General features: G+C 40.6%; 1 protein-coding gene and 1 long non-coding RNA gene across 3 annotated transcripts in view; one reads left to right on the forward strand and one right to left on the reverse strand.

Annotated features, from left to right (window-relative positions):
- ARPC1A (actin related protein 2/3 complex subunit 1A) lies at positions 1-27,750 on the reverse strand. Its single transcript, XM_081053634.1, has 10 exons — positions 26,874-27,750; positions 21,925-22,017; positions 17,659-17,763; positions 11,874-12,096; positions 9,722-9,829; positions 7,447-7,659; positions 4,858-4,933; positions 4,483-4,676; positions 2,289-2,379; positions 1-436 (listed from the first exon to the last, which is right to left on the reverse strand). Exons 2-10 carry the CDS (start codon positions 21,986-21,988, stop codon positions 398-400), a joined length of 1,113 nt encoding a protein of 370 aa, XP_080909760.1. The 5' UTR covers positions 21,989-22,017; positions 26,874-27,750; the 3' UTR covers positions 1-397.
- The window catches only part of LOC308499806, a 120,627-nt gene continuing 119,717 nt past the window's right edge, over positions 27,064-27,973 (forward strand). The window contains exon 1 of one of the 2 annotated variants that reach the window (XR_013993640.1): positions 27,064-27,793. This is a non-coding gene — a long non-coding RNA (uncharacterized lncRNA). The remainder of the gene's footprint in view (positions 27,794-27,973) is intronic. The other variant, XR_013993641.1, reaches the window with a different exon arrangement.

Below are 27,973 nucleotides of genomic sequence, written 5' to 3' on the forward strand. Positions count from 1 at the left end.
CACATTTCAGTATTTTTATTTAATTGTTTGTAGCAATTTACATATCTCCCCACCCTTTCTTTTAAGTTAGTGTGACAATTTTCCATAATAAACTACTAAAACAGAAGCTTTGGTCGAGAATGGAATGAAATAGCAAAAACCAAAACCCAAACCAAAAAAACAAAAACGAACAGAAAAACAAAAACCAAAAGAACAAACAAAATCCAATCACTGCTGCTTTTAAAAACCAACACGTTCACCAATTATATTCAAACAAAAACACACAAACAACATTTGCGAGACACGTGTCTTCAGTGTTTCCTTGCGGCTGGCTCTCCGCACCATCATGCAAATGGTGGAGCTGCCGACGGGGCAGTCTGTCCGTCAGTCATGCTGGGTCTGGGAGGCTCACACAGCTTCACATTATCCGAAGGCCCTGGATGGAAGACTCTAAGGTCTTGAAAACGGCAGGAAGAACACTGGTGGTTACGGAAGACCGTCCATCCTGCCGTTTCCTCTACAGCTCCACACTACCCCACCTGTCCCTGGCTGAGGTGGAGGCCCCCGCACCCCCAAATCTGACCCTACACCATCTCTGAGTCACGCACTCCCAGGCGCCGCCTGGCACAGACCCTCTAGGACTGCTGGCCCTTCAGGCTGTGCTCCCCTGCCCCCCAAACCCGCCTGCAGGCTCCGGGCACACTCCTGTGTTCCTGGGGCACATACCTCCTGTCTGTCAGTGGCCTGACAGGCGAGGACCATATACGCACATGCCCCTTGCCTCTTCACACTCTAGATACCCTAACGGCGGGTACTCCCATGTTTCTTCAGGCCATGCAGCCAGCCTGCTGCACAACACACAGCAGGTACTCAAAGACGGATGGACTGAAGAGAAAACTGCACCGGGACCCCCTAGCTTACACAGTACAGAGAGAGAAAAGGAGGTGGCCCGAGGGATCAAGGAATGAAGGGCGGAACTGTAACTGCCTACACAGGAGCCCCGACACCCAGGACTTAAAGTACGTGAAGGTAAAAAGGGGGGAGACTTTTAGAGGAAGACAGTTTGTTTCTCCAGAATATTCTGGAGGCTTTTCCATACTATGTAACTGACCCAAGGAAAGGGAAAAAAAAAAATCAAACATCACGGAAATGCACAGAAGCAAATTCTGTACATGTTTACCTGTTTTGTAGGTTAACAACCAGAAGCAAACTCACAGAGCTACACACAGGACGTACCCCTGCTCCTCCTCCCTGGTTCCGTATCTCGCCTCCCACCCGCCCAATCCTCAAGCTGGCATCCTCCTGGATTTGTCCCTCACTGTCACCCGCCACCCCCACCTCCCGTCAGGCCTCCTAACTCTCTCTGCACTCCAGAATCTCCTGGCCACAGCCCCCGCCACAGCTGGGGTTCATATCCTCACTTGTTCACTGGACTCAGAGGCCTCTGCCTGGAGCCCTGGGTGGCCCAGGCCACCACATATTATAGCTGGTGCTTCCGACTCGGTTCTGGAACAGCTCCTAGTGGTCTGCAGACAAAGCCCAGCTAGCGCTCCTGGACCATGCACAGCTTTTCTCTAGTTCCTTTGTGTTGCTATAGGCCCCACACAATAACCCCAGTCACTGGCAGTGCTTCGAATGCAGTGTGTGCTCTCTGAGCTCCGTGCTGCTCTGGCTCCTTGCTCTGGCTCTGAATGCTTGCAACCCGCCCATCACCCCCAACCATGTGTCCCCAAATCCCCCTGCATCTAGAGATAGAGCTCAGGTCTAATCTCTTCCCTGCAGTGCTGGCAGTTTTCACCCCTGCTCCCCTCCCCCCAACTCCTCAATGTAAAAACAGAGGTACTGGCTTCTCTTCTGGAACCCCACTTAATCCCCTCACCCTCCTCTCTTCTGCTGCACAAGCCCCTAAAAGTCTCCTTCACATCAATATCCATCAACATCCGCAGTGCCTGGCAGCATGCTTGGCACCCAGCAGGCACTTGGTGAACGTTTATTAGATTAATTAGCATAAACCATAAAAATATATCTCTATAAACTTAGACTGGAGCCCCAACACAGAACCTGCTACAGAAACAGCACTCAACTTTTTCTCAGTGACTAGACGGACATCTAGAAAGAAATACATATTCCCACTGGGAAAGTGTGGTTTCCTCCCGCTAATGACTTAGGTTTTAAAGACAACTACAGTCTAATGTCCCACATTTCTGATTTGCATTGGATTCAATATTTTGTTCCAAGAAACGGGAAACATTTTTCTCACAGGAAATGTTTTAACATAAATAAGATTTGTTCTGAAAGGTAGACAATACCTTGAAATCCCAAATTGTCATGGCTCCATCGATGCCAGTAGTGCAAAATTTGCGACAATCTTGCTTGTCCACCTCATAAATAGATACTTGACTGAAAAAAAGCAAAAACGAGAGATTGTAAGGTATGTGGTAGAAGTGAGCCCTGCCTTCCTCATGGTGTAAGGGCATTTGAAGGAAATTGTCTATCAAGTTCTGAATACTGTTTATCAATATTAGGCTGTAGCAATCTGACTCAGAAAATATGCAGATGCATTTTATTACCAGATGTCCAGAAAAGACAAGACTTAAAAGAGGGAAAGGTTAAGACTCTGCATTAATTAGTGACATGGAGAAACAGGACAATCCAGGCCACACAGCATGCAATTCGCCCAGAGCAGGGTGTGGGCTGGACCGCAGCCATGACTGAAATGGAAACTTTTTTTTTTACTACAGGCATGATGAAGCATGGCTGAATCCAACTGGCTCCAAAGAAAAATCCCAAATCACTCTCCAACAGCCGGGGCACATAAGCCAAGAGATCTCTTGCATTTGAGATTAATCATCATAAATGTTAGCAACAGTCAGACATGCCACAGGATTCCAACCAGGCAAAGCAGAGGAACAGATGAATGAAACAACTTGTCTCAACATAATTATCTGAGAAAGTTTCAAGAAAATCAATTCTCTAACTTAGACAGTGTTTTCCGTTCTCCTCTGAAATGTCTAGGACATTCCCTCTAGGGTAGGGGATGGCACGTACCACCTGTATCTGTATATAGCCTGTGAGCTCAGAATGTCTTTTACAATTTTAAATGGTTGGGAAAAAAATTACTTCATAATGTGAAAATTATGTGAAATTCAAATTTCAGTGTCTATAAAGTTTTATAAAACATATCCACGCTCCTGCATTTACATATTGCCCATAGCAGCTTTTGTACCACAATGGCAGAGCTTGCAATGGAGACAGTACAGCCCCTTAGAACCTAAAATATTGCCCAAATGTTGCCTTAGAGAGAGTTTACTGACCCTGCTCTGGGGCAAAGAGGACCTAACACCTGCAAATAAAAGTCAACCTGCAAGGGTCTGCTGTTCATACTCTGCAGAGGAGCTTAAGAAAAATTCACAAGAAATAATTCTGAAAGTCATTCAAGACAGAGAAACTTGAAAAGGGTGGGGAAAGTTTTGCTATACCTTCAAAAGTTGTTACTTTTCAACAGAGCACATTTTCAGCCTATTTTAAGTCCAGTGGCCCTTTCCACTGAATATGATGAAAAGCACAACCTGAATTTAGTAATTTTCTCAAAGAGGAAGTCAAGAGGTTTCCATTCTTCTTCCTGCCATCATCACCAAGGTCTAGTCGAAAAGAGAAAATCCTATGGTATCTAACTTTGAATACAGTAAAGTATCAAAAACATATTGCATTTCTCTTCTAGGTTTTAAAAAATCAAGCTTTCCAGGGAAGGCTGGTTAGCTCAGTTGGTTAGAGCACGGTGCTCTTAACAACAAGATTGCCGGTTCAATCCCCACACGGGCCACTGTGATCTGCGCCCTCCACAACTAGACTGAAACAACTACTTGACTTGGAGCTATGGGTCCTGGAAAAACACACTTAAATAAATAAAAGTTAAAAAAAAAATCAGGCTTTCTGGACAACACAGTTCTTATATAATCACACATGCCTGATGAAAAATAAGGAAAGAAACTTGTCAGCATGATGCTAAGGAATTGTTTCCCTAATCAAATGATCTTACTCGTATACATTACTTGATATCCATGGTTGAAATGATTAGCTAGAAGTACCTTTCCAAACAGAGTATGACAAATCTTCCTGTCATGTGTTCACTACCAGAGGAACATGACATTCAGGAAGGTCTGCATTCACTCCCAATCGAGGTTTTGCGAAAGCGATACGATCGGCCTCCTCACGTGGGATGCCTCATACCACCTCCTCCAGCCTGACGAACAGAATGACTAGCTGGGGTGCTTCACTGTCTATCATGAGCTGAAAATAGGAGCCTGCAGTTGAGAAACTACCAACTTCGTGCGCCCATCCCTAAAGGGATGTCTGCGCCTGTAGTACACAGAACTCAGAGACACAGTCAGGAAACAGAGAGGGGAGGAAGGGAATCCTGGTCACCCAAAACACTTTTCTACAGATGGCCAGGGCCCTGGCTACAGATGGCATGCAGGGCCTCCGGTGGCCGGGGGCACCTACGTGATGCTATTCTGGTGCAAGGTCTCCAAGGCTGTGTTGCGGTCCTCGGTCGTGGCCCTCTTGTCCATGTTGCGGAAGCGTTCCATGGCAGACATGTTGCGCTGGATGCTCTGCTTTGGAATGTCTAGCTTGGAGACGAAAGTCAAGTAGCCACGGTCGTCGTAGTTGAACAGCATTGGGCAGCAGTCATGGCCCTGAAACAGGGGATCAGTCAGGCCTGCAGGGCATGCCTACCCACCCACTGGCCCCTCAGCAGCACGTGCACCGTTACAGGCATCTCCTCTAAAAGGCTAGCGCACAAAGGCAGAGCACACACTGTCCCTGTCCCAGAGAATTACAGACAGTGGACAAGTAAAGATGGAGAGAAATACTTACAGCAGCAACAACGCTGTTCTCCGAGACAAACGATACACTCAGCAGGGGCAGGAACTCTGTTTTCAGAGTTGAGACCCTGAACACAAGAATACTTGTCAAACGGAGATAAAGCAGACCACTCAGCTTCTTTACAGACACAGAAGATGACAAAGAACCATTCTGTTAGAGGCTTCCCCAGTATAAACGACTACTTATGTTTAAAGGGAGCCCCACGACCTAGGCTTTCAGGAATCTCAAGCAGGAGACGGCCCTGAGGTAACCTGCAGACTCTGAGGCCTTCAGCTTTCTTCTGCCTGCGCTCTGCTCCCCTCTGAGGCCCCCCAACTCATGACAAACTGGCCTACAGCTTGGTCCCCAGCAGGCCCTTTCCCATCGCTGCCTTTGCTCCCATGCTCCTTGGCCCACACGTTGTCTCTGCTCCTCTTGCTTGTCCAGAGTTCCCTTGTCTTGGAAGTTCAGCTCCGATCAAATCACCTCTGTGACGTGTTCCTGGACCATGTCAGCCTAAAGTGGCTTCTCTTTTCTCTGACCTCCTAGAGTTTTCACTATCAGTCACGACTGAACCCCTTATTCTGCTATTCTTTCCTCGCCTGTGCTCACCGCGGGCGTCTAGAGGGCTGGGGTTACTGACAGTCACCAGAGCCTGGTCTCTTTCCTCTGCCAGGCACTGGGTTAGGAGCTAGGGCTGCTGATGAACGAGGCACAGCCTTAGCCAGCCAGGAGCTCACACGTAGTAGGTGTGGGTATGCACACATACGTAGATGCAGCACGTATACTGAGTATGTAGCTTAGTAGTTACCTGCCTCAGCACCTGGCCAAGCACTTACACAGATAAGGTAGGCAAACACATTGGTTGATGAATAACTTCATATAAAAGATGATGCGTTTTGAAAATTATGTCTTTAAGAGACACCCCCCACTTCCTCCATCAATACCAGTGGTACTGGACTGAAGTCCTACTACCTCATCTTTTTTTTTTTTTTGAATACTCTTTTATTAAAATCTTTGCATTTCTTATTTTTTTGTCTATTCAGTTTTTTTTTTTAATTTATTGGGGTGACAATTGCTAGTAAAGTTACATAGATTTCAGGTGTACAATTCTGTATTACATCATCTATAAATCCCATTGGGTGTTCACCACCCAGAGTCAGTTCTCCTTCCATCACCATATATTTGCCTAACACCTCATCTTAAAGACTTACTGTGGCATACTTGGCTTTTAATACATGAAATATTTATATTTGAGAAGGGGAAAGATGGAGGACATAATGTGACTTGAAGGATCATAAAAGCCAAATATAAATCAACACAAGGGTAGACAGCGGCTTGTAATAAGCATATGCTACCGTGTTTCCCTGAAAACAAGACCTAGCCAGACCGTCAGCTCTAATGTGGTTTTTGGAGTAAAAATTAATATAAGACCCGGTATTACATATTATATTAATTATATTATATTACATTGAATTACATCACATCATATTATATTATTATTATATAAGACCCGGTCTTACATTATATTAAAATAAGACTGGGTCTCATGTTAATTTTTGTTCCAAAAGAAGCATTAGAGCTGATGGTTCGGCTAGGTCTTATTTTCAGGGAAACATGGTAGGAGGTCATTATGCATTACAATTGTACACAAATCAAGTAACTATAACGTCAAAACATTATTGAATGACAAAAGGCAAATTACTGTACAAAATGTACAGCATAATACCATTTGTGTTAAAAATTAAAAGCTATATAAGTACCTACATATGTATAGAAATCTACAAGACTGTATCATTTATATCGGGGGTGTTTTAAAGAAACAAAATTAAAAAAAACAATTCAATCCATTAGGAATCAAATATCCTCTTTGAAGTGTCACTCTGTTGTCACTGTGCGGGAGGAGTCAGAGTCACCTGAAACGGCCGGTTCTTGGCACACAGATTGACAAGCCAGGAAACCTTTAAAGGTGGGTTACCTTTAGCTGCACCAGGAAAGAAGACTCATAAGAGGACAGGATTCCAATCACCTCTCTTCCTCCAACGGATGATGAACAAATATGAACTGTGACGTCTGATAAGATGCCTAATACTCCCGTAAGGCTGAGCAGGCACCCCACACACAAACAAGTCACCGCAATTAGTTTTTCCAGCATACACCAGAGGAACTGGCTTCCAGGTTTCAAGAATTACTGAACGAAGTTCCAACGTAATGGAGTCATTGTTCCCTGACTACACAGAGCAGGAACATACCACCTATTTAAGGCTGGTGGGTGACATTTACGTGTTGTAAGGAATTCAAGAGTAACAGACTAAACTGGCTATTTGAAGGAACTCTTATCAGCAGCAAATCAGGAGGGTCCTTCAAAGAAATCACCATCAGCACTTCCATTAAGGAATGCTTCTGGAAGTGAGACCTAAGTCTTTAAAATGTCCCCAAATGGACAATCTCAACGTGTGTCTCTGACTTTAAAGGCTGTCCTCAGTCTGGGTCAGATTCTTATGCTTGATTCCTGCACTTGTACCCAGGGAAGGGCAGCCTTAGCCCAGCTGACGAGAGATCCCGCCCCACTCCTTAACTACACAAAAGGTAAACACTCACTGCATGCTTTTTGAGGCATCAGCAACGGACACGGTGCTGTCGTGGCTGACCCAGGCCAGGCGGCTCCCACTGGCAGAGAAGCTGACGCCGTGCACCCAGCCACCAGTGCCACTGCCACCAAATTCTGACATCAGCTGACCAAAAGGCATCTTGCTGCCCCAGGGCGTACTGGCTGGCTTTTCATCCACTTCTTTAATGTATGCAGAAAACACTCTGCAGTTTAAGGGGCAGGGAGAGAAGGAAAAGGGAAATGAAAATATATGTATATAGAAATAGGTCACAGACAGCTGCCGTCAAGTGTCCTAGAATGCAAAGAGAGCGACTTGTGAAGAGCAAAATGACAGACAAGTTCAGATACACGAATCTCTTACAACACAGAATGGTACTAGGCTGCCCTAGAGGCCAATCCAAGTTTGGCAAATCCATCCTCAATCAAAGGATGTTCATAGAGCACTTACGATTCGTCAGGCACTGCTCTAGGGGCGCAGTTCTAGAAGTAACGGACACAAAAGCCCTTCCCTTCTGGAGTGTACATTCTAGGGGAGAATCGTGTTGCCCTGCCCTCCCTTACCCATGGGAGATCTGGCTAAATGAGCACAGCATTCTTTCTTGTCTACTTCACCATCATTCTTGACACAGTATTCCAAGAAGCCCACAGTAGGGTAGGCTGAAAGGAAACTATTTGCTACTCTGCAATAAACCAATGGTATGAACCCAATTAAAGAAAGGGACATCCACAGAGAAAGCCAAGGAAAGCCGTGGCCCTCCCACGGGGAGGGAAAGCAGGCAGGCTTTCCCTAGCACTGTCAGGCAGAGGGCTGGGCTCACTCTACCCTCAGGCCCACTGTCCAGTCTTTGTGGCAGGTATAGTGTGCGATGAAGGTGGGTCCATAACAGCCTGCTGTCTCTTCCTCTAATTCCTTGACCCAGAGGTGAGAAGCAAAAGGGATGAAAAACAGCTGGGAATCTATCCTTTTATTCCCTTTTGCCCTCCAATGTTATTTCTACTTTGTAAAGTTTCTCTTCTAAAACTTCTGAACCTAAAGACTCCCTAAGTGAGCTGGTAAATGACAGTGGCAGCAGCAGCTCTGGAAGAGGCAGGGCACTAGCAGGCGGAGGGCAGATGATGTGACCTTAGAATAGCTGTGCTTTAAATCAGCATCACAATGGCCACGGCTTTAGTCCTCAGTCCTGGAAAGACAGGTGATTCTCTGCTGCCAACTGAAGGGTGCCAACGGAACAGACTCCTACCCACAGGACTACAAGTCAAAGCAAAGTTTATTTCTGGAAATGATTATTAGCAGAAGAACTGGAACCCATTTTCACAACCAGATTCTCAGAAATAGCCTGATGATCCAGGTGGTACGGATCAGTACCACTATTTCCATCTTCTAAGGGAGCTAGAATGACTCGCGTAATAAGTCACAAACAGCAAAACTCCTGAATATGAAAAACTCTAGAAAATGTCTATTTATCTGTACTGTTACACTGGTTCTTAAGAACCAGTATTTCCCCCAAAAGTGCCTTGACACTAGTGTATCCCCTTCCATTGCCAAATTCCCACACGTATATTAAAAAAAAAAAAAAAAAGGCTCAAAAAACAAAAACACCGTAGGCAGGTTTTTCTGGAAATTTCCCAAGTAGCCTACTAAAGAAAGACGCATCCTATCTCCCAACCCACCATACAGGCAGCATGAAGCAACATTTATTTGCTTTTCTTTCGTCTAAGAGAAAAAAAAGCCTGCTGATAAAGAACTTTAAAAAGCAATTACACTGTACGATCCTTAAAGCTCTTAGCTGCGTGGCTGTGTTCTTCTAGCCTCATGATCACAACAAAGACAAAGCTTTAACTGAAAAGGAGTAACTCAGCAGTGTGCACTGTTCAGCTAATTACGCTTTATTAACCTGAGTTTCACTCTGGAATTTGCTGAGTCTGCTGCCTGGGTAATGAAATAAGAAGTAACAGTGTAGTGGGGTTGGGGAGAACACTATAGCCCCACTCGAAACCGCGGATGTTCTGCCAAAGGAAACCCTCCCTGTCCCCACCCCTGCCTCTCCCTTCTACCACACCTCCAAGTCCACTGCTGTCTACCTCAGTTTGTACTCAGTATGTACTTACTTAGCTCCTTTTCTAGATCACAAGCTCCTTTCATCTCTTGAGTCCCTCACGGTGCCTAGCGTAGTATCTTGCAAAGAAAAGGAACCTTAAAAATATTTGTTGAAACACGAACAACAAACAGCTCAAGTCTGACCACAAATTCTCATTTGTTCCCACCTGCATTTGAAATCACATGATCCTGCTGCCAGCAAAACATTGTTGGGATGCCAATCCAAGCTGAGGACCGTGGAACGAATTGGCTTTTTAATGTGCTTGCTTACCCACCTACAAAAGGAGAAAATCCATTTTAGTTTATCCATACAACAGCCCCCAAATAACCTACAAATGTGTCAGGTAAAAACACCAATGCATGTTTCTTATGTGGTTACCAGGTCTCCTGCCAGAGAGAAGGTACATTTCTAAAGGAAGAGAGGAAGAACCATACCCAGTCCCTTCTGTTTTCCTGTCTTTTAGGGTTTGACATTCTCATCAGGGCAACTGGTTCTGAACTTGACCGGCTATCAGGAACCTTCATTAGTAAGTGTATTTATGGATTAACTGGTACTGTCCCATGGAATTTCAGATTATGTGTGACTTTAATCTTTGAAATACAAATTGAGGTTTGAAATCACTTGAATTTTTATTAATAAATATGCAGTGATTTGTTATTTCATTTTGGGTTAGGTTGGGTTGTAAGATAGATTAATTGCCTTTCTAAGTTTTCAATGCTAAGTTTCCAGAAGTTGCAAATTCTTTTTAACTTTTTTCACAGAGAAATCACAACCAAGAAATTAGCAGAACCTCTTGTTGGAGATTAGCCTTTAACTCATTTTCTAGCTCCACTTAAAGAGTGTATTTATTCTAAGATCAGTCATTATTCTGGCTTAACTAACCAATATCTGCCCCTAAACTGCTACTTAAAAACCAATCACGATGAGAGACTTAATATTGTGTCAAAAATCCTTCCTTGAATGCTAAATTATTTTTCTATAGAATCTTTTTCTTAGAAAACTATCTGAAAAATTTCATTCTGAAAATATTCAATATTTAAAAAATGTATTTGAATATTTTGAAAGAATACTGAGTATTTTGAAAATATTCAATAGACAATATTCTGCCTTGTTTAATAAGGTAGCTAATTTAAAGGCTTTTAGAGGTTGTTTTAAAGTACTATTGAAATATTGTTCCAAAGCTGAGAAACTCCTCTGAACACACAGCTTGTTCAAATGACAATTCTTTGTATTAAAGTCCAATTTACCTACAGTTGAGACTATATTTTAGTGAATAAAAATGTAAACAATTACTGACATTGAGGGTTACCTAGGTAGAAAAGTTGTTTCTCACCTATCCATTCCAGCGAGCCTTCTAAATGATTTTTAACAGGCAACATTTTGTTAGTTTTAATTTTACACATGCTTCAAAGAAAAATGTACATCTTAAATTCATAATTCAATCTTGCTGCAAATTTACTTTCTTTTCAAAGAATCAAAATTTGAGGGTTCACTAAATCACAAAACGTAATGACAATCCCTTCCTTTCACTGTTTCAACAGAAAGCAAACAGTACACTAACACAAAGAGTAATGTGTACTTTCTTTTTAGTGCAAATACACTGCCAGTTTTGTACTAAATGACAATTCCATGTTGAATTGTATTTACAACCCTTTCTGAATGCGTACCAGATAGAGCAAAGTCATTTTCTTATCAAAGTAAACAGGAAGCAGTAGTTAAAGTTACTTAGCTATAAAATAAACCTCTGTTTTACCGGCTCAGCTACAAGTGATTTATGAAAAGAGTAGTATAATAATAGGTTGATTATATTTCCAAGATCCTCGTCAATTTTTATTTCAATGGTTTAAACAAATAAAACATTATATCAAGGCACATATTTGGTTAGCAAACTCTAAAGAAAGGAGAACATTGTTAATCTGTATGAATCCTACATATTTTAAATGGATAGAGATGGTGAGGAAAAAAATTATTCCTCAGGACACTGGGAATCTTTCAAGTTTATAATTTATATACGTATCATAATAACAGCAATTTGGACAGTACAGAGGCAGAAGAGTATTAACACCTAACAGAATAAACAAATTAGCAGATCAGAACACGGAAACCACTGCCCTATAGTAATGTGAGAAAGATGTGAGGTATGACTCAATGTACACATAAGAAGGAAAAATGCTCAGAGGGAACGAAAAAATCTCCAGATGAGGAAAAACTGAAGTTACAGGTAAGCCTTCACCGAGTGCCTCAAGAAATCACCAAGATCACCGTGGTCAAAATGTATGATTCTATAGAGACAAATAAATCACTCAGATGTTGCTCACCAGTCATTTTCGGACTCGAAGTAACAAACGGAAATGAGTCGTGCTCCACTTCCCACAGCAAATTTATTCTCTAGTGGGGACCACTTGACAAAAGTGGCTGCACGATTAATCCTCAGGATTACCAGGGTTGGCTTCCAGACACCATCTTTCTGACTCCAGACATAGGCATTGCGGTCTGCCCCGCAAGTGACAATGCGGTCGCTCTTGGGAGCCCAGTCGATACCTGCAAGTGAGATGTGGCATCACCTGCTTTGCCTGGGCCAGTGACAACTGACATGGCATAGGCAGGTGGGCACTGGCATGGCGGGGACAGATATGGTCCTGATCACCACCTCACACACACAAAGGCAAGGATTTTCTCTACAAAGTTCTGTAACTCAGGATCCTCTGTGAGGCCAGGCAGAACAGAGCTATTTTATAATTGTGAAGGTTACAAAACTAAGTGGGAACATTCTTTCCACCTGTTCACAGGTTTCTAAAGATACCAGGGCTGAAGACCTTTTTCTTCCCTCTTAGATTTTTTTTTTGGGGGGTCTGAAAGTACCTGTATTCTTCATTCATTAACACATCTCATTCAATGATATTAACTGAAAGTCTGCTGCATGACATCCAAATGAAAAATAAAGGGTAAATAAAAATAATCTTCAGTGTATAAATGGGAAAATATAAATTATAATTCATTATATATTCTTCTGAAGGTCACTGCCTATAAACTAACTTAAATACCTTTTCGGTATGATATAGGTTCTATGACAGAGTCCTTGAGTATCTTTGTACCTACACTAGGAAAAGACCTAAATATGTATCTAAATGTAAGGTTTATTTTTCTATTTTACCAGACTTTTACTTGTTTGGTGCTTCTGTGAAGGACCCCAAAGTCAAGGTCAGTTTGTTATATACAAGGGGTAAAAGCTGCTATGACTCAAGCCATTTTATAGCTATTGATGAGGTATTTTTATATAGAAATACAATTTCATATAGAAATATTACTAATAAATTTTTATTGTAGATATCTCCCTAAAAATTAGTAATCAACATTCTTAACATTTATATGGAAAAAAGTAAGATGAATATACGAGTAAATGAAAGGCTCCATTAGTCATAAATCAGTGACTTAGCAGTATGAAGAGTTCATTCATTCACCTACAGGAAATGTCAGCTCAATTATTTGTACCACCGAAGGGAAAAATATATGGGGGAGTGTATTCTAAGTGATGTGTTTTGCAGCCCTCTTTACTGAGATTTAAAATTTGAGTTTTCACTACAAAAGCAATACCAACATTGTTATGAGACAAACGTCACAGTGGGACATGCAAAAAGTCAATAAAGTCATGCCCCTGTTCTTTATGTCCATACACATTGCTCCCCCCAGTTATTATTATGGCAAACATTTTCTCCTGCTTTTTATACGTTAGCAGTGGTTATACATTATTTCAGAATATTGATCTTATAATAATTTCCCCCAAATATCCCATTGTTGAACATTTTGTTAGATAAAATTGGAATAAATATTCAGGGATATACCTTTTTGCTACGGTTAAAATTATCTCTGATAAATTCTAAAGAACTGTGATGCAAAATATTGTTATTTTTATGTCTTGTTTTCCTAACTTGGTTACAAGCTTATTAACAATAGGAAGCAAGTTTTTGAAATTATTGTGCTGGGCAGTCCCTGCGACCCGGCCTGCTGGTGTTCATGCCTCTGTGTGGTCCCTTCCCTATGGGTGTGGGCAGGACCTGTGACTCGATTTGAACTAATGGAATGCTGGAAAGGGGATGGGGATGAGATGTACATGATTACTGGACAAGATTACATAAGAGTGTGGTACCTGTCTTCCTAAAGACACTCACATGCTTTCTCCTTTGCTAGCTTTGAGGAAGCAAGCTGCCATGGATCTTACAGTTGCAAGGAAATTAATTCTTTTGCCAATAACCTGAAGGAGCTTGGATGTGGATCCTTCTCTGGTCAAGCCTCTGATGAGAACTCATCCCTGAGTGACACATTGTTTATAGCTTGTGAGACCCTAAGCAGAGTCCCAGATAAGCCAGGCCCAGACTCTGGACCCATAAAAACTGTGAGATGATACATGTGTTTTGGTTTAAGCTGCTAAGTTTACAGGATTTGTTGCAATAGAAAACTATTATATCCTCTAATATCAGAATGCCGCCTTGTAATGAGAACGCTCAGTGATTTTGTATGATTTTGACAATCTCAAATTTTATCCCTTATTCCATATGATCACCACTCCAAATACATATGTGTTTTTTAAGAATCCTTGAGATACTTATTTGAGGTGCTTAAAAAAAAAATGAATAGATCATTAGCCTTTAAGAAAAATACAAGGAGCTGCTTTCTGCTTGGTTTTACAGTTCTAAGCTTACTTTGGTAACTACATCTTTCATTTGAATATGGAAGCTGTAAAACCATAGTCATAACCTCAAACTATTTCAGATGACATTAGCTTTTAGCTCTTTAGACACATACTTGTTACAAAAGAGAAATGGGAAGAGTAAATATTCAGTAAAAGACAAATTTTCATCTCTTACTAATTTAGCTTTGCATATTTTTTCCTGTTTTCCTGACATCAGAAGACTTGAAAGGAAAGGAAGGGAATCAAGAATCTATCTTGTCTTTCCTGTACTAACTATATCTCAGTGTAACCAAGCATCAGGTGAAGGTAAGCGTCTTTTATAAATATATTCAGCTAATAGAGAAGAAATGATAGATTTAAAATATCACCATGTTGTAGCTGTAACTAAATTAATGGATATGGGCACTGATCTTCAACAGATGCTAACATCACAGAAAGAAAGAGAACTAGACATTATGTGCCTCGTCAATGAAAGGCCCTACCATCACCTACCTTCAACTAGCAATTTACAGGAAATACAGAGGACAGAGAAGTATGGGCTTGCAATCAGTAAAATCCAGAAAACACTATGGGACAAACAACCCGATTTCTCAATTTTCTTAACAAATAAATTGCAAAGAAAAAGAGAAGAAACAGAACCTATAAATGAAAGACTTTAGAGATACATCAACTAATCACAACCACATGTGTACCTTATTAGGCTCCCAATTAAGAAAGACTATTGTATTGGTTATTATTGAAGAGTCCTTATCTTTTAGAGATACTAACTGAAATACGAAATGACACAATTGCTAGGATGTGCTTCAAAATACTACAGAAAGGAAGTGAGTTGAGAACAAGATTGGCTGTGAGTTGAAAATTGTTGAATCTGGGTGATGGCTATCCAGTGGCTCATTACATTATTGTCTATTTTCGTTATTGTTTAAAACTGTCCATAGTAAAATGTTCTTTAAAAAAGAGACAGTGATTAAACATTTAACACAAAATAATAAACTCAGAAAAAAACACCAGGACTGACTGATACCCTTTTGATGTTTGTCATGCTCTTTTTCTCTGTAGTACTGACTAGTCTTTTCTTCTAGAAAAGCTTCAGAAGATAATTTTTCCCCTGGTATTTGTTATCTTTCTGAGAAAATACGTTTGATCCTTGTTCTCCTGCCACAGAGTTATATTTAGATTTTTCCAACAACAGCTTTAGTTTTTTTTTTCAGAACTAAAAAGAAAAAATCTTTGGGCATTTGGACAGAAAACAGGCCCAAGTTCAAAAAATTCCAAAAAAGAAGCAGGGGAGAAAAAAAACCCAACTATATATTTCACTCTTTTGACTAGTTCTTTGGTCTTTCATCTTAGCCCTTTCTCATTTAAAAGTATTTCCTAATGCTGAAATTCCAATTTAAAATATGAGTGTTCTTATTTTTAGGCCATAAGGACACTGGCAATGGACTTAAACAGTCCAAATCTAACAGAAATAAGGTCGTGGGAAAGCAACAACAACAAAAATAGAAATGATATCTCTGGTGCTGGTTCGGTAATACATAGTTAATAGACTATGGGTACTCACTAGCATCACACAGAAATCCTGGTAAAAGTGAGAAGGGATGGTCACAAGTTTTTGCTGGGGAATAGAATGTAAAGGGAGCAGAAGGTCAAAACATGCTGTTTTTCTCTGATCTGGGGGAAGGCTATCTTTAAGCTAATCAGTATGTTAGGGGATTAAAAGCAAAATTCCAGGGTCTCAAAAAAAAAAAAAAATCAGGATTAGTTCCTTTGCTGTCCCTCTCAATGCAAACGTCATTGTGAGGAGAAGGGAAGGGAAACCCAAGACTGCAGTGAGAAGTCTGTAATTGAAAAGTTATGGAGAATAAGTTTTTATGTGCGTGGCCAAATTATTTAAAGCAAGAGGTTGAATCAACTCTGCTAGAAAATAGGATAAAAAAGAAACTATAGTAGTAAGGATAAAAGAACAAGAGCTCTTTCTGAAAAAAGCAATAAGTGACTATGGTTTTTTTTAAAGGTCAGACGTGACTTAACAAAACAATATATTCTCCTGAAATTTAGTATCACAATTTGGTTCACTAAATTCTGAAAATCATTGAAAAAATTCTCCGTTTTTCCCTCTTCTTCTCCTTCATTATTTGACACTCACTTAGTAAGACTCAGCACTGCTCTGCTTGCCATCTCTATCCGTCTAGCCATTGACAGTCTTTGCCAAAGACAAAAGTTAATGTACATGGAGGAATCTGCCTCAGAGACAATGCTTTAAGATCCAGTCTTCCACAATCAATAAGAAAAAAAAAACTCAATGGAAAAAAGGACAGGAATTATAAATAGTAAAGTCACACACACACACACACCCACACCCAGATGGCTAATAAACATCTAAAAATATGCTCAACCTTTCTATTCATCAGGAAAATGCAACATATAGAGATACCACCTTTCACTCATCAGACAGTCTGACCATATCAATTCTGTGTTAAGACACGTACAAGACTGATGGGATGAAGGCCATCTGATGATTCCTAGCAAAGTGGAAGATGTGCATGCTCCCGAGGTACAAGTCTACCAGATATGAACATTCACACATGTACAAAGAGATCTGCACAGGAATGCTCGATTTAGCACTTCAATGGAATAACTGGAAAAAACATAAATGGCCTTCAATGGAGGAAAGAATAAATGAGGTATGAAATGCCCAACAGCAGTTAAAAGGAATAAACTTGATCTAGATACACCAACATTAAGTAGAAACCAGAAACAATGTGGAATGCAAAAGCAAGATGCAAAAGATGTATGGTATGATGCCATTTATGAAGCACTTAAAAATACTAGCCAATAGTAGTAAAGATTGCTTATGAATATATACATGTCTGTAAAATTATTTAAAATGGACGGAGATAATGTCACACTAAATTATAGACTGCCATCTGGGGAAGAGGAACAGGACCGGTGGTGAGAGGGGACTTTACCATCATCTAGAATATTCTTTGTGTCCTAAGTTTTCTGGCACAGGAAAAAAGATTAGTTGTTAATCGTGGGTGTATTTTGAAATGTCTTCCTTGCCCCAAAAAACATCATACAGAAAGCTTTTAAAAGACACTGAGCTCCCTTAGCAATTGGGAACATAGCTTGGCTAACATGCTGTCCAGTTTTCTCTTTCACATCTTATCTCCTAATCTAAGCTCTTTAGTCCTCGTAGGTTCAGTGTTTTCCAAAATACTTGTAGAGTGGTGTGTACCAACTGAGCTAAAAGCAGCACTTAAAAATTGGTATTACTGTTAGGCTATTTCCTAAAGAAAACTCAGTAAATGCTGCACAACTTTAAATATATGGCAGACTTACTTTATCAGGCTATTTCAATGAAAGGGTGCTAAGTGTGGAAACACTGTCCTCAGCTCAGTATCTTCCTTTACCTGTGATGTGTCCATTGTGCTCCTTGAGTTCATGAACTTTCACCCACTGGCTCCCGTTCTTCTTATAGATGTGGACTTCGTGATTATTAGGGCTCAGGGCAATCTCTGGCGAAAAAAGTCAATAGTTAATACTTGAACTTGAAACAATCTCTGAAAGAAAGACTATGTTACAGTTGGCATTTTAAAATAGATTGAAAGAATAGAAAAGCTGTTTCAAAAAATGGTTTTCAATATTCATCCCTGAAAAATTTCTTTTATTATTTTTACCTCTACTTGGACCTCATATTTTAAAATGTTTTGTAGAAAAACCAAGTTTAAAAATTCATTTTATCAGAGACACATAAAAATGTCAATGAAAACTTCTAACCAGTAAGAAATAAACGGTATTACTATACTTAGCTGATATACAGTTGACGCTTGAACAGCGTAAGTTTGAACTGTGCAGGTCCACTTATATGAGGATATTTTTCAATAAACAGTCAGACCGTCATATCCACGGGTTTCATATCCATGGATTCAACCAACTGTGGCTTGCAAACAGTATTTTCAGTCTGCAGATGTAGAGGGCTGACTACATGCACTGCTCTATGCCATTTGCTAAAAGGCACTTGAGCATCCTTGAATTTTGTTACCCGAGGGGGCTCGGGAACCACTCCCCCTTGTATACCGAAGGTTGACTATGGCTAAGTTTTTGGGGAGTCAAGAGATATATATGAATTTTCAACTGCACAGGGGATCAGTACCCCTAACCCTTGTATTGTTCAAGGGCCAACTGTAATTTTAACCCATAGTAAAGATACTTGACATTTTAGCTCATCTGTACATTAGTGATGAATATTTAATTTCAGTTAGACTTTCTGAAATGCTGAAAATACTTCATAGGCTCTCATTACTGCTATCCTGGACCCAGGTTGAAACCACCACAGTTTATCAAAAAAACTTGATTCTGCTGATAAACTACGTCCAAGTTGTCCTTTATAATAAAGCCCATATAAATCACAAAATAAAATTCAATAGAAATCTCTTGGACCAATCCAAAATATTAAGAATATACATATCTATATGATGGATTTTTTTGAACTCACATTGGTTTTTTTTCCCCTTTCTGGTTCACCTATTTTTTAAAAAAACTGATTTCTTAAAATTAAAATTAAGATCTATAATTCAAACTTTTGGTCAATCATTTAATAGTTTCCCCACCTATTAATCACATCACCTTTCCTCCCCTCCTTAAGAGAGCAACATCTGTTTTATGGATGAACTGCAGAGCTAGATAAACATTTAACTCTAAAATCCTAAGACTTTCAGTGCTTTCTGGAAAAGTTACTTGTTTCTCTAAATTTCTAAGATGCATATGGGGATTTATTTCAAAAGCCAAATCCAAAGTTAAACCTGGAAAACGGTATAAATTTTAAATTATAACGTGGCATAACAAAAAATTTGACTTAATACACTGAGGTTTTTTTTTTTTAAATTTATTGGGGTGACATTTGTTAGTAAAATTACATAGATTTACACTGAGTTTTTAAGTAGTTTAAATGAGGACAATGATAATTTGCATTTCTATTAAAAATAATTGGAAATAATCCAAAAACCTATTTTTAGATAGGATAAAGTAAAGACAGAAGATATAGAAAACTCAACTATGAAGCTCGACTCACCACCTTGCATGTCACATATTTTCAAATACACAATACAGAGGCTCATATCTAGGTTTTCACTTCATTCAACAAAAATTTTAAATAAATCCTTGGTACTGTTTATGTACCAAGGATTTATTTAAAAATAAGAGTGAACCATGTCTGAACTGCTTTTTAAAAAATAGTGAGTCTAGAGATTCAAAGAAATCCCTATCAAAATCTCAGCTGGCTTCTTTGAAGAAATTAATAAGCTGACCTGAAATTCGTATGGAAATGAAAGAGACCCAGAAGAGCCAAAACAATCTTGAGAAAGAAGTGCAAAGTTGGAACCTACAGTTCCCAATTTCAAAACTTACTACAAAGCCACAGTTAGCAAGACTGTGTGGTCCCAGCACTAACAGAAACATCAAGATCAATGGAATACAATTGAAAGTCTAATAAACCTTCACATTTACATTCAATTGACTATGACAAAGGTGCCAAGATAATTCAATGGGAAAAGAACAGTCTTCAACAAATGGTGCTGGGACAATTGGATATCCACATGCAAAAAGATGAAGTAGGGCCCCTACCTCACACCATATACAAAAATTAACTCAAAAAGGATCTAAGACCTAAATATAAGAGCTAAAACTATAAGACTCTTAGAAAGAAACATAGGTATACATCCTTGTAACCTCAAAGTAGGCAATGGTTTCATAGACAAAACAGCAGACGCATAAGCAACAAAAGAAAAAATAAATAGAAAGGACATTTTCAAAATTAAAGACTTTTGTGCTTCAAAGGACACTATCAAGAAAGTGAAAAGACATCCCTCAGAATGGGAGAAGATTTTCTAAATCATTTATCTGATAAGGGACTTATATCCAGAATATATAAAGAACTCTCACAGCTCAATAATAAAAAGACAAATAACCCATTTTAAAAAATGGGCAAAGGATCTGAATAGACATTTCTCCAAAGAAGGCATACAAAAAGCCAACAAGCATGTGAAAAGATCCTCAGCATCATTAGTCATCAGGAAAATGCAAATCAAAACTATAATGAAATACTATTTTATACCCCCTAGGATACACACGGCTATAACCAAAAACACAGATAATAAGTGTTGATGAGGATGCTGAGAATTCTGAACCCTCATGTATTGCTAGTGAGAATGTAAAACAGTGTGGTCACTTTGGAAAATAGTCTGGTGGTTCCTCAAAATGTTCAACATAGTTACCATATGACCCAGCAATTCAACTTCTAGGTATACACTCAAAAGAAGTGAAAACATGTCCACACAAAAACTTGTACGTGAATGTTCATAGCAGCAGCTTTCACATAGCCCAAAAATGGAAACCCAAATGATTACCTACTAATGAATACACAAAACGAGGTATCTCTACACAATGTTATTCAGCCACAAAGAGGGACGAAGCACTGATACATGTTACAACACGGTGACCCTTGAAACCATTATGCTCAGTGAAAGAAGCTAGATACAAGAAGCCACATATTGTATGATTCCATTTATACAAAATGTCCAGAATAGGCAAACCCACTGAGACAGAGAGTAGATAGTAGTTGCCTAGGGCTGGAAGTTTCGAGGAAAAGTGGAAGTGACTGCTAACAGATATAGTTTCTCTTTTGGAGTGATGAAAATATTGTGAAAGCAGATAATTATTGCATAACTGTGAATATATTAAAAACTACTAAAGAATTGTATTCTTTAAAAGGATGAATTTTATGTCATGTGAACTATCTTAGTTCTATATAATTATACCTTATTTAAAAAAATAGTGAATATAATTCAACTTTTTGAAGTAACTCATGGACATAGCACTACACTTCTGTTTCTAAACTTTTTTTTGCCTCCTCCTGTCGTATTATCTGCCATGTTGTTTGCTGTACTGTGTCTACTTCTAAGAGTCTTCTCCATTTCTTTCTAGTTTGCTGGAGCTAGAAAACCAGAAACTCAAACTTGTTATGAATAACAGAGTGAATACTTGTTAGTACTGCTCTCAGTACCTCAGGAAAAACACTATGTTTCTGAAACAGCTTATTTCTAAGTTCTAGAATTCTGACTAAATGCTGCATAAGTGTGGCGTTACAGCATAACTATTCCAGACACTGGGTTCTTAGGGCCAATGAAAGATGTCTCTGATTTGAACTGTCTTCCAAGTGGTACTGCAGAAAAAGAAGTGGACAAGGAACCGGAATGCTTGGGTGCTAGCAATGGCTCTGACGTACACTTGATGTGCGACCACTAGGCAGCAGTTTCTGTATCTGTAAACCAAAGGACTGACCCAGTTCCCTTCTGAACCTATATCTGTCCTTTTTCCATGTGACAATGAAATATGTGACCCCTGAAAGTGCTTAAATCTAAAAGGATTGGGCCAGCCCGGTAGCTCAGGTGGTTAGAGCTCCTGCAACTGCGCCCCCTCCAACTGGTCCTAGAGCTGAGCTGCACCCTCCACAACTAAGACTGAAAGGACAACAACTGGACTTGGGAGAAAAATAAAAGTCCTGGAAGTACACATTGTTCCGCAATAAAGTCCTGTTCCCCTTCCCCAATAAAAATCTTATAAAAAATAAAAGGATCAAAGGTACCAAAATAAAGGTGCAAAGTTAACAACATACTTACGGGTACGATCCCTGTTCCAGGCATGACAGGTGATTGGCTCTAGTAAAAATTGATGCAGGGACATTATTCTTAGTGTTTTCAAAGGATAGAAAGCTGTAATGAGCAAACAGAAAAAAGCATTTAAAATGGCAGGAAACCAATATTTAAGTTGTCTGGGGATCTTGAAATGTTTGGGGATAAATAAACACGCTTCTCCTACTAAAAAAGAATCAATCTCAATGTTAAAACGTAATCATTTAAGTACAACTAGTACAGTAACCACCAATGTATTGTCAAGGATCATCAAAAGACTAACACCATGGGTTAAAGATTGCTGGGGTACAGGATATTCACACAGTCCCAAGTGATCATCCCATAGATCACTAATTACAAAGGGAAAAACATGCCTTTACAGTAAAAGACATCTGGTAGTAACCACCTTAACCGAATGGTAAAACTTAGTATCATAAATAGTGGAACAATATAATCTGATGGGCCTCCTGACGGGAGGCAACATGAGGTAGACATCATCACTTATAAATAGTGACCACTTAATTTATCATTCAGACCACAATGCTTTTAAGAGAACAAAAAGGGGCACTATTAATAATTATGCTCTGACAACAGGTCACAGGACTATCCTGGAGAAACCTCGTAATATGGCCAACATAGCTGTGAAGTATTTATGTCAAACATATTTACTCTAAATCCAATCACGATCCAGACCTAATTTTACAGTGTAGAGGGAATAAAGGGGCGTGGAATTAAAGAACATGAAAGGGAAAAATAAACAGTTAAAACCAGAATGTGTACCATCCTACAAAACAACTGGCCTGGACTATTAGAAGAAGGCAATGGGAGGGGGACGGTGTTCTAGATTAAAAGAACTATGAAAATCAAATTTGATATAGAAACTTGATTGTAATCTGTATTTTAAAAATATTCATAAAAGGTGTATTTCATACAATAGGGAAAATTTGAATCTGGGCTACATATTACATAATAATACAGAATTATTTTTAGTTTTTTAACTATGATAATAGTTTGCCCGTAGGTAGGAGAATGTCCTAAGTCTTAGGAGATAAAGATGATGAAGTGGTTAGGAGTGAAATGTCATGATGTCTTCTGTAACTTATTTTCAATCCTTCAGTATAACAAGTAGATAAAGAGCAAATGTGGCAAAATGTTAACAACTGGTGAATGTAGACAAAGAGTATGCAAATGTTTGTTTTATTACTCTTTAAGCTCTTTATTGTTATTAAATGAAAGCAGAAATCCATGAAACATCATTAAATTAAAAATCAAATAAAATCCTCTAATTTATAGGCACCCAAATCTAGATCCATTACCTGAATGAAGAAGCAACCATTACCTGAAATAAGAAATTTTTTCAAACAAGTACTTAATTTAATGCTTTCTAAGAGGCACTCTCACAACACTGAAATTTCAATACACTTACGTACAAGTCATGTTAACCTAGCGTTGAGACTAACATGTGAGATAGGAATTCTGATGCAAGTAGGAAATGAATGGAAGGGTCACCAGAAGGTTGTAAAGTGAACAATGAAAGTTCAGCAGACAAAGCAGAAGTCAATCTCAGTAGAAAGCAGAAGAAATGTCTCTGCTAATTGTTGTAAAGGAACCCAAAGGTCAAAAAGAGATAAGTGCACCCTTATTTAACACCCGATATCTTGAACTGGAAGAGAAATGTCAGTGTTTCACATTTTATTCTAAGGGTGAAGACATTTAGGTCACTTAAATTTTTTACTTTTGCTTGTTCTAGACAGCAAATGGCAACTCACAAATAAAGAAAAAGACTGTAATTGGAAATTGGAAATTTTTTTCAAATAAATTCAAATGAGACTGCTTAATTTGTTTTTAAAAAAATAAACTTTCAGACACTCAATGCATGATTCTCTCTTTATCTCTGATATCAGATGCTTACCCATCACAACAGGTTTTACTCAGTTACTCAAAATAAAGTGGTATCACAAATATCTCCTTAATTAAAAGCAATTTAGTTCAAAACCACACTTTATAAGCTCATGTGTTAACTGAAACAAAATTGGTCTGCAAATTAATAATTTAATGTGAAATCTATATTCAACAAAAGCACATATTTCAGTTAACAAAAACAGGTGCAGACAAAGGCTTTCTCATTCTTCAATTCAGTTTTATAAGGGCCCAAGGGAACCTGGCTTTGACACATACTAGCTATGAGACCCTGGGCAGGTCATTCAATATCTCTAAATCTCATTTTTTTCATAAAACTTAATGTAGCAAAGCCTTCAAAAGAGGTAAACATTTACACAATGGTATAATTCTAAAATTGCATTTCTAATTTCGTTATATCATTCAACTCCATATTTGGATATACACTCAGACCTGTAATTCTTTTACAATCATGTGGCTATTTTAAGTGTGTAGGCCAAGAGAGCACTCATATCTGTCAAATTTATAAGCCACCCAGTAAACACAGCCTGTATTCATCAAACTCAGTGAATGAAGAACAGCTTGAATTTTTTTTTCTTTTTTTTCTTTTATTTATTGGGGTGACAATTGTTAGTAAAATTACAGATTTCAGGTGTACAATTCTGTATTACATCATCTATAAATCCCACTGTGTGTTCACCACCCAGAGTCAGTTCTCCTTCCATCACCATATATTTGATCCCCCTTACCTTCATCTCCCACTCCCCACCCACCTTACCTTCTGGTAACCACTAAACTATTGTCTGTGTCTATGAGTTTTTGTTTCTCATTTGTCTTGTTCTTTTGTTGTTTTTGATTTATATACCACATATCAGTGAAAGCTTGAATTTTGTACCAAGAAAAAGATACCTTCTGTCATAGGGTGATAATTATAATTTCTAAACTGTGATTAGTATTTAAGTGAAATCTGAAAACTTTTGTCTTAATGAAGGAAGAGAGGAGAAAAAGGGACAAAAAAAAGGTGGTGACATTAAATTTAACAAGTTTCTACTGATGACCTTTTATTGTCCAGCACTGAGAAAGAGAGATAATTTATAGTAGAGCATGATTCCAGGAAATCCCCTTACCCCAAACTCCTTTCTTTACCTATCACTCTGAGTACAGTCATTCTGATGTTTGGTTAGCTATAGGCTCTGGGCCCAAGGGAACCTGGCTTTGACACATACTAGCTATAAGACCCTGGGCAAGTCATTCAATATCTCTAAATCTCATTTTTTTCACCTGCAAAATGGGCATATTACTGATATCCCAAAGCTGTTGGGATGAGGATTAAATGAGATAACATATCAAAGTGTTACAAAGCCCAGCCCAAAATAGATACTAAGTTAGTTCCTTTTCTTCCTTTGACCTAAGGCTCTTGAACTATCCCCAAAAGTACACACCAGTTAGCATCCCCTGAACTTGGAACCATGTACATATGCTTTCAATTCTTGGCCCTAGAGCCTGAAAGTATTTCTACAGTGAGAATTTCAGTTCCTTGTTCAGGGTCAGTTTTCAAGACTGTGATTCATCCAGCTTCTAATTGCTCTCATTACCCAACCCAGCGATACCAGGTGCTCCAACAAGGTCACCACACCCTCCACAATGTGCAGAGACAGGTTCCAATTCCAGGTCCCAGCCTCATCAATAGACCATTTTAAACCTCTTTATGCAGAATTTGTCTCAGCATAGGATTAGCCAACTAGATTGAAATACTGCCACTTTCCCTCCACGTAATAGTTTTAATTTTTCCAAGATGATCCACTCCTTAAATTGGGATAAGTAGATGAATTAAACTCAGAAATTCTCTTAATACTTTGGGATAGAAAGCAGCCCGTCGCACCCACACTCTTAACAGCCAAAACATCCTCCTGATAGCCTCTCCTTTGTTTTTATATACCTGAATACACAGAGCCTACCCAAAACCAAGAAGGTTCGGTGAAAACCAGGCTAATCGAGGTAATTTAGGCAATGAGTTGAGGTAGGTAAAGGCAGGTTCCACAGCTGCAGTGCAGCAGATGACTTCATAAGCCGAGTCCAAGGTACAACTGACTCAGCGCCTACTATGTCCCCAGCAGTGTCCTAAGTACCAGGTTGGGGCCAGAAACAAACCAATCCGACCCTTTTCTGGTCCTCAAGAGAGAAACGGAGGCGCTTCCGAGAGGAAGGGAAGAGAGGTAATGCACATCACGTCCAGAAGCAGTAAAAACAGCTCATCTTGACTGAGCACCTACGCCGGGCCAGGAACCCGTCTCAGCAATTAATGCCCACAAACGCACCTGAGTCTCCAGAAAGCCCTAAGAAGAGTCTTCTTTACCGTGGAAGACGAAAGCGACACGCAGACAAGCCCTCTTGCCACAGGCATCCAACGACGTGCAGCCGCCGGGACCAGAGGGGTGGTAGTTGAACGTGAAAGGTGCTACATGCAAGCTTCCACAATACGTGCGATTTTGACTTAGGGGCCGGGGGCACTCGAGAGGCGGACTCCTGAGGGACTCGGGGGACGGGTTTCCTCTCGTGCCTCAGAGCCCCCGATCACTGAAGGACCGAAGGCCGCCCCAGACCGAAACCAAACGTCGTACGAGCGCTCACCGTACGCAGGGACCTATTCCAGAAGCCAAAGAAAGCAGTGGTCTCTCACGACGCCGGCGGAGGGAGAGCGCATTCCCCTCACCAGTTTTACAGACTGTGATAAATGGCCACCGGAGAGGTGCAAATAGGGCTATGGAAGCGCAGGAGAAGGAGCGCTGAATTCGGGCATTGGGAGAGGCTGGGAGCTCGAAAATTTTGAGAGAAACGATCTGTATGGGGATCCAGGAGCTCGGCGGGTCCTACGGAGAACGGGGATCCCCCGCCCCCTCCCGGAGGCCGGGCAGGGAGACCCGCCTGCCCTCAGACGCCGGGCCCCGCGGCCTAAGCCCCCGCCTCATTGCCCCCGCGGGTTCCAGGCCGCTGCGAGGCTCCCACAGGGCCAGGAGCTCGCTCCCGCTGCCCCTTACCTGGGGTCGGGGCAGTTCCGACGGGCGTGGAGCGGAGAATTCGCGGACTCTGGTCAGTCGACGCGAACAGGCTCCGAAGGGCGCGGGAGGCGGAGCGAAGCCCAGAGGGCGGGGCTGAGGTACCGGAAACGCTTGCGGCGCCTGCACAGTGCGGCCGGGGGGGCGGTCCGCGCAGGCGCACAGCTCCAGCCGCGGCGGGGCCGGAGTGGCCGCGGCGGGGGCGGCTGTGGCCGAGCGGCCGGGGCGGCCCCTCTGCAGCGGTTTTATAAACCGGCTAGAAGGTGGTGGCGAAGCAGCGTTGACGACTCGCTCCTTTCCTCGAAAATTCCCTCTGACGTATGGACCGAAGTGTGGAGCCTTGGCGGTTTCCCAAGTGCTTTTGTCAGGAAACGCGTTACGAGAATTGGGACCTTCCCAGCTACCGGGGCCCGGGAACGGCTGTTTTTCTCCCTCCAGAGAGACCCAGAGGACAAGCAGGCCCCCTCCGCTCAGTGCCGAAGTCTGACCATCAATTCGTAACAGGATCGTAGGTTGTTCCAGGCCTTAGCTGTCTTAGGAAAGACCAATCTTTACCTTAAGTGAGCCCCGTCCATTGTTCTTAGGCATCTGGGATGACATACCGTTGAAATGTCACAGTTAGTTTACTTTTTCAGACCCCCAGAAAGCACAACCTCCAGCACAGACCACGGAACTGTCTTCACTGTCACCTTGTCAATCCAAATGGTGGAACCTTAGTTCTAAAGGGGCCCTTCGGGTGAAACCACCTGATTCTGTAACTGAGGAAACAGGCCCGGAGGATTCTGGGACTTGAAGGTTTTGATACAAGTCGGTGGCAGGGCTGGCTTCTGGATGCCTCAGGCAGAGCACTTCCCGTGATCCCTTCCCGCCCTTGGATAAGAGCCATTGGAGTCCCCAGGAGGGTGAGTTATCGTTGGTGTCTGTTTTTAGACTCGTGTAATGACGCCGATCTAGTATCCAAAATGAGGACGCTGCCTTTTAAAAACTTAGCTCCAGGGAAGGTGGTGCTTAGAAATGGGAAACTGGAGCAAGAGAAGGGTTGGGTACTACCATATAATGATTTCGTTGGTTTTATTGATTTT

The sequence above is a fragment of the Rhinolophus hipposideros genome (genome assembly GCF_964194185.1).
Source record: "Rhinolophus hipposideros genome assembly, chromosome: 7".
Lineage (NCBI taxonomy): Eukaryota > Metazoa > Chordata > Mammalia > Chiroptera > Rhinolophidae > Rhinolophus > Rhinolophus hipposideros.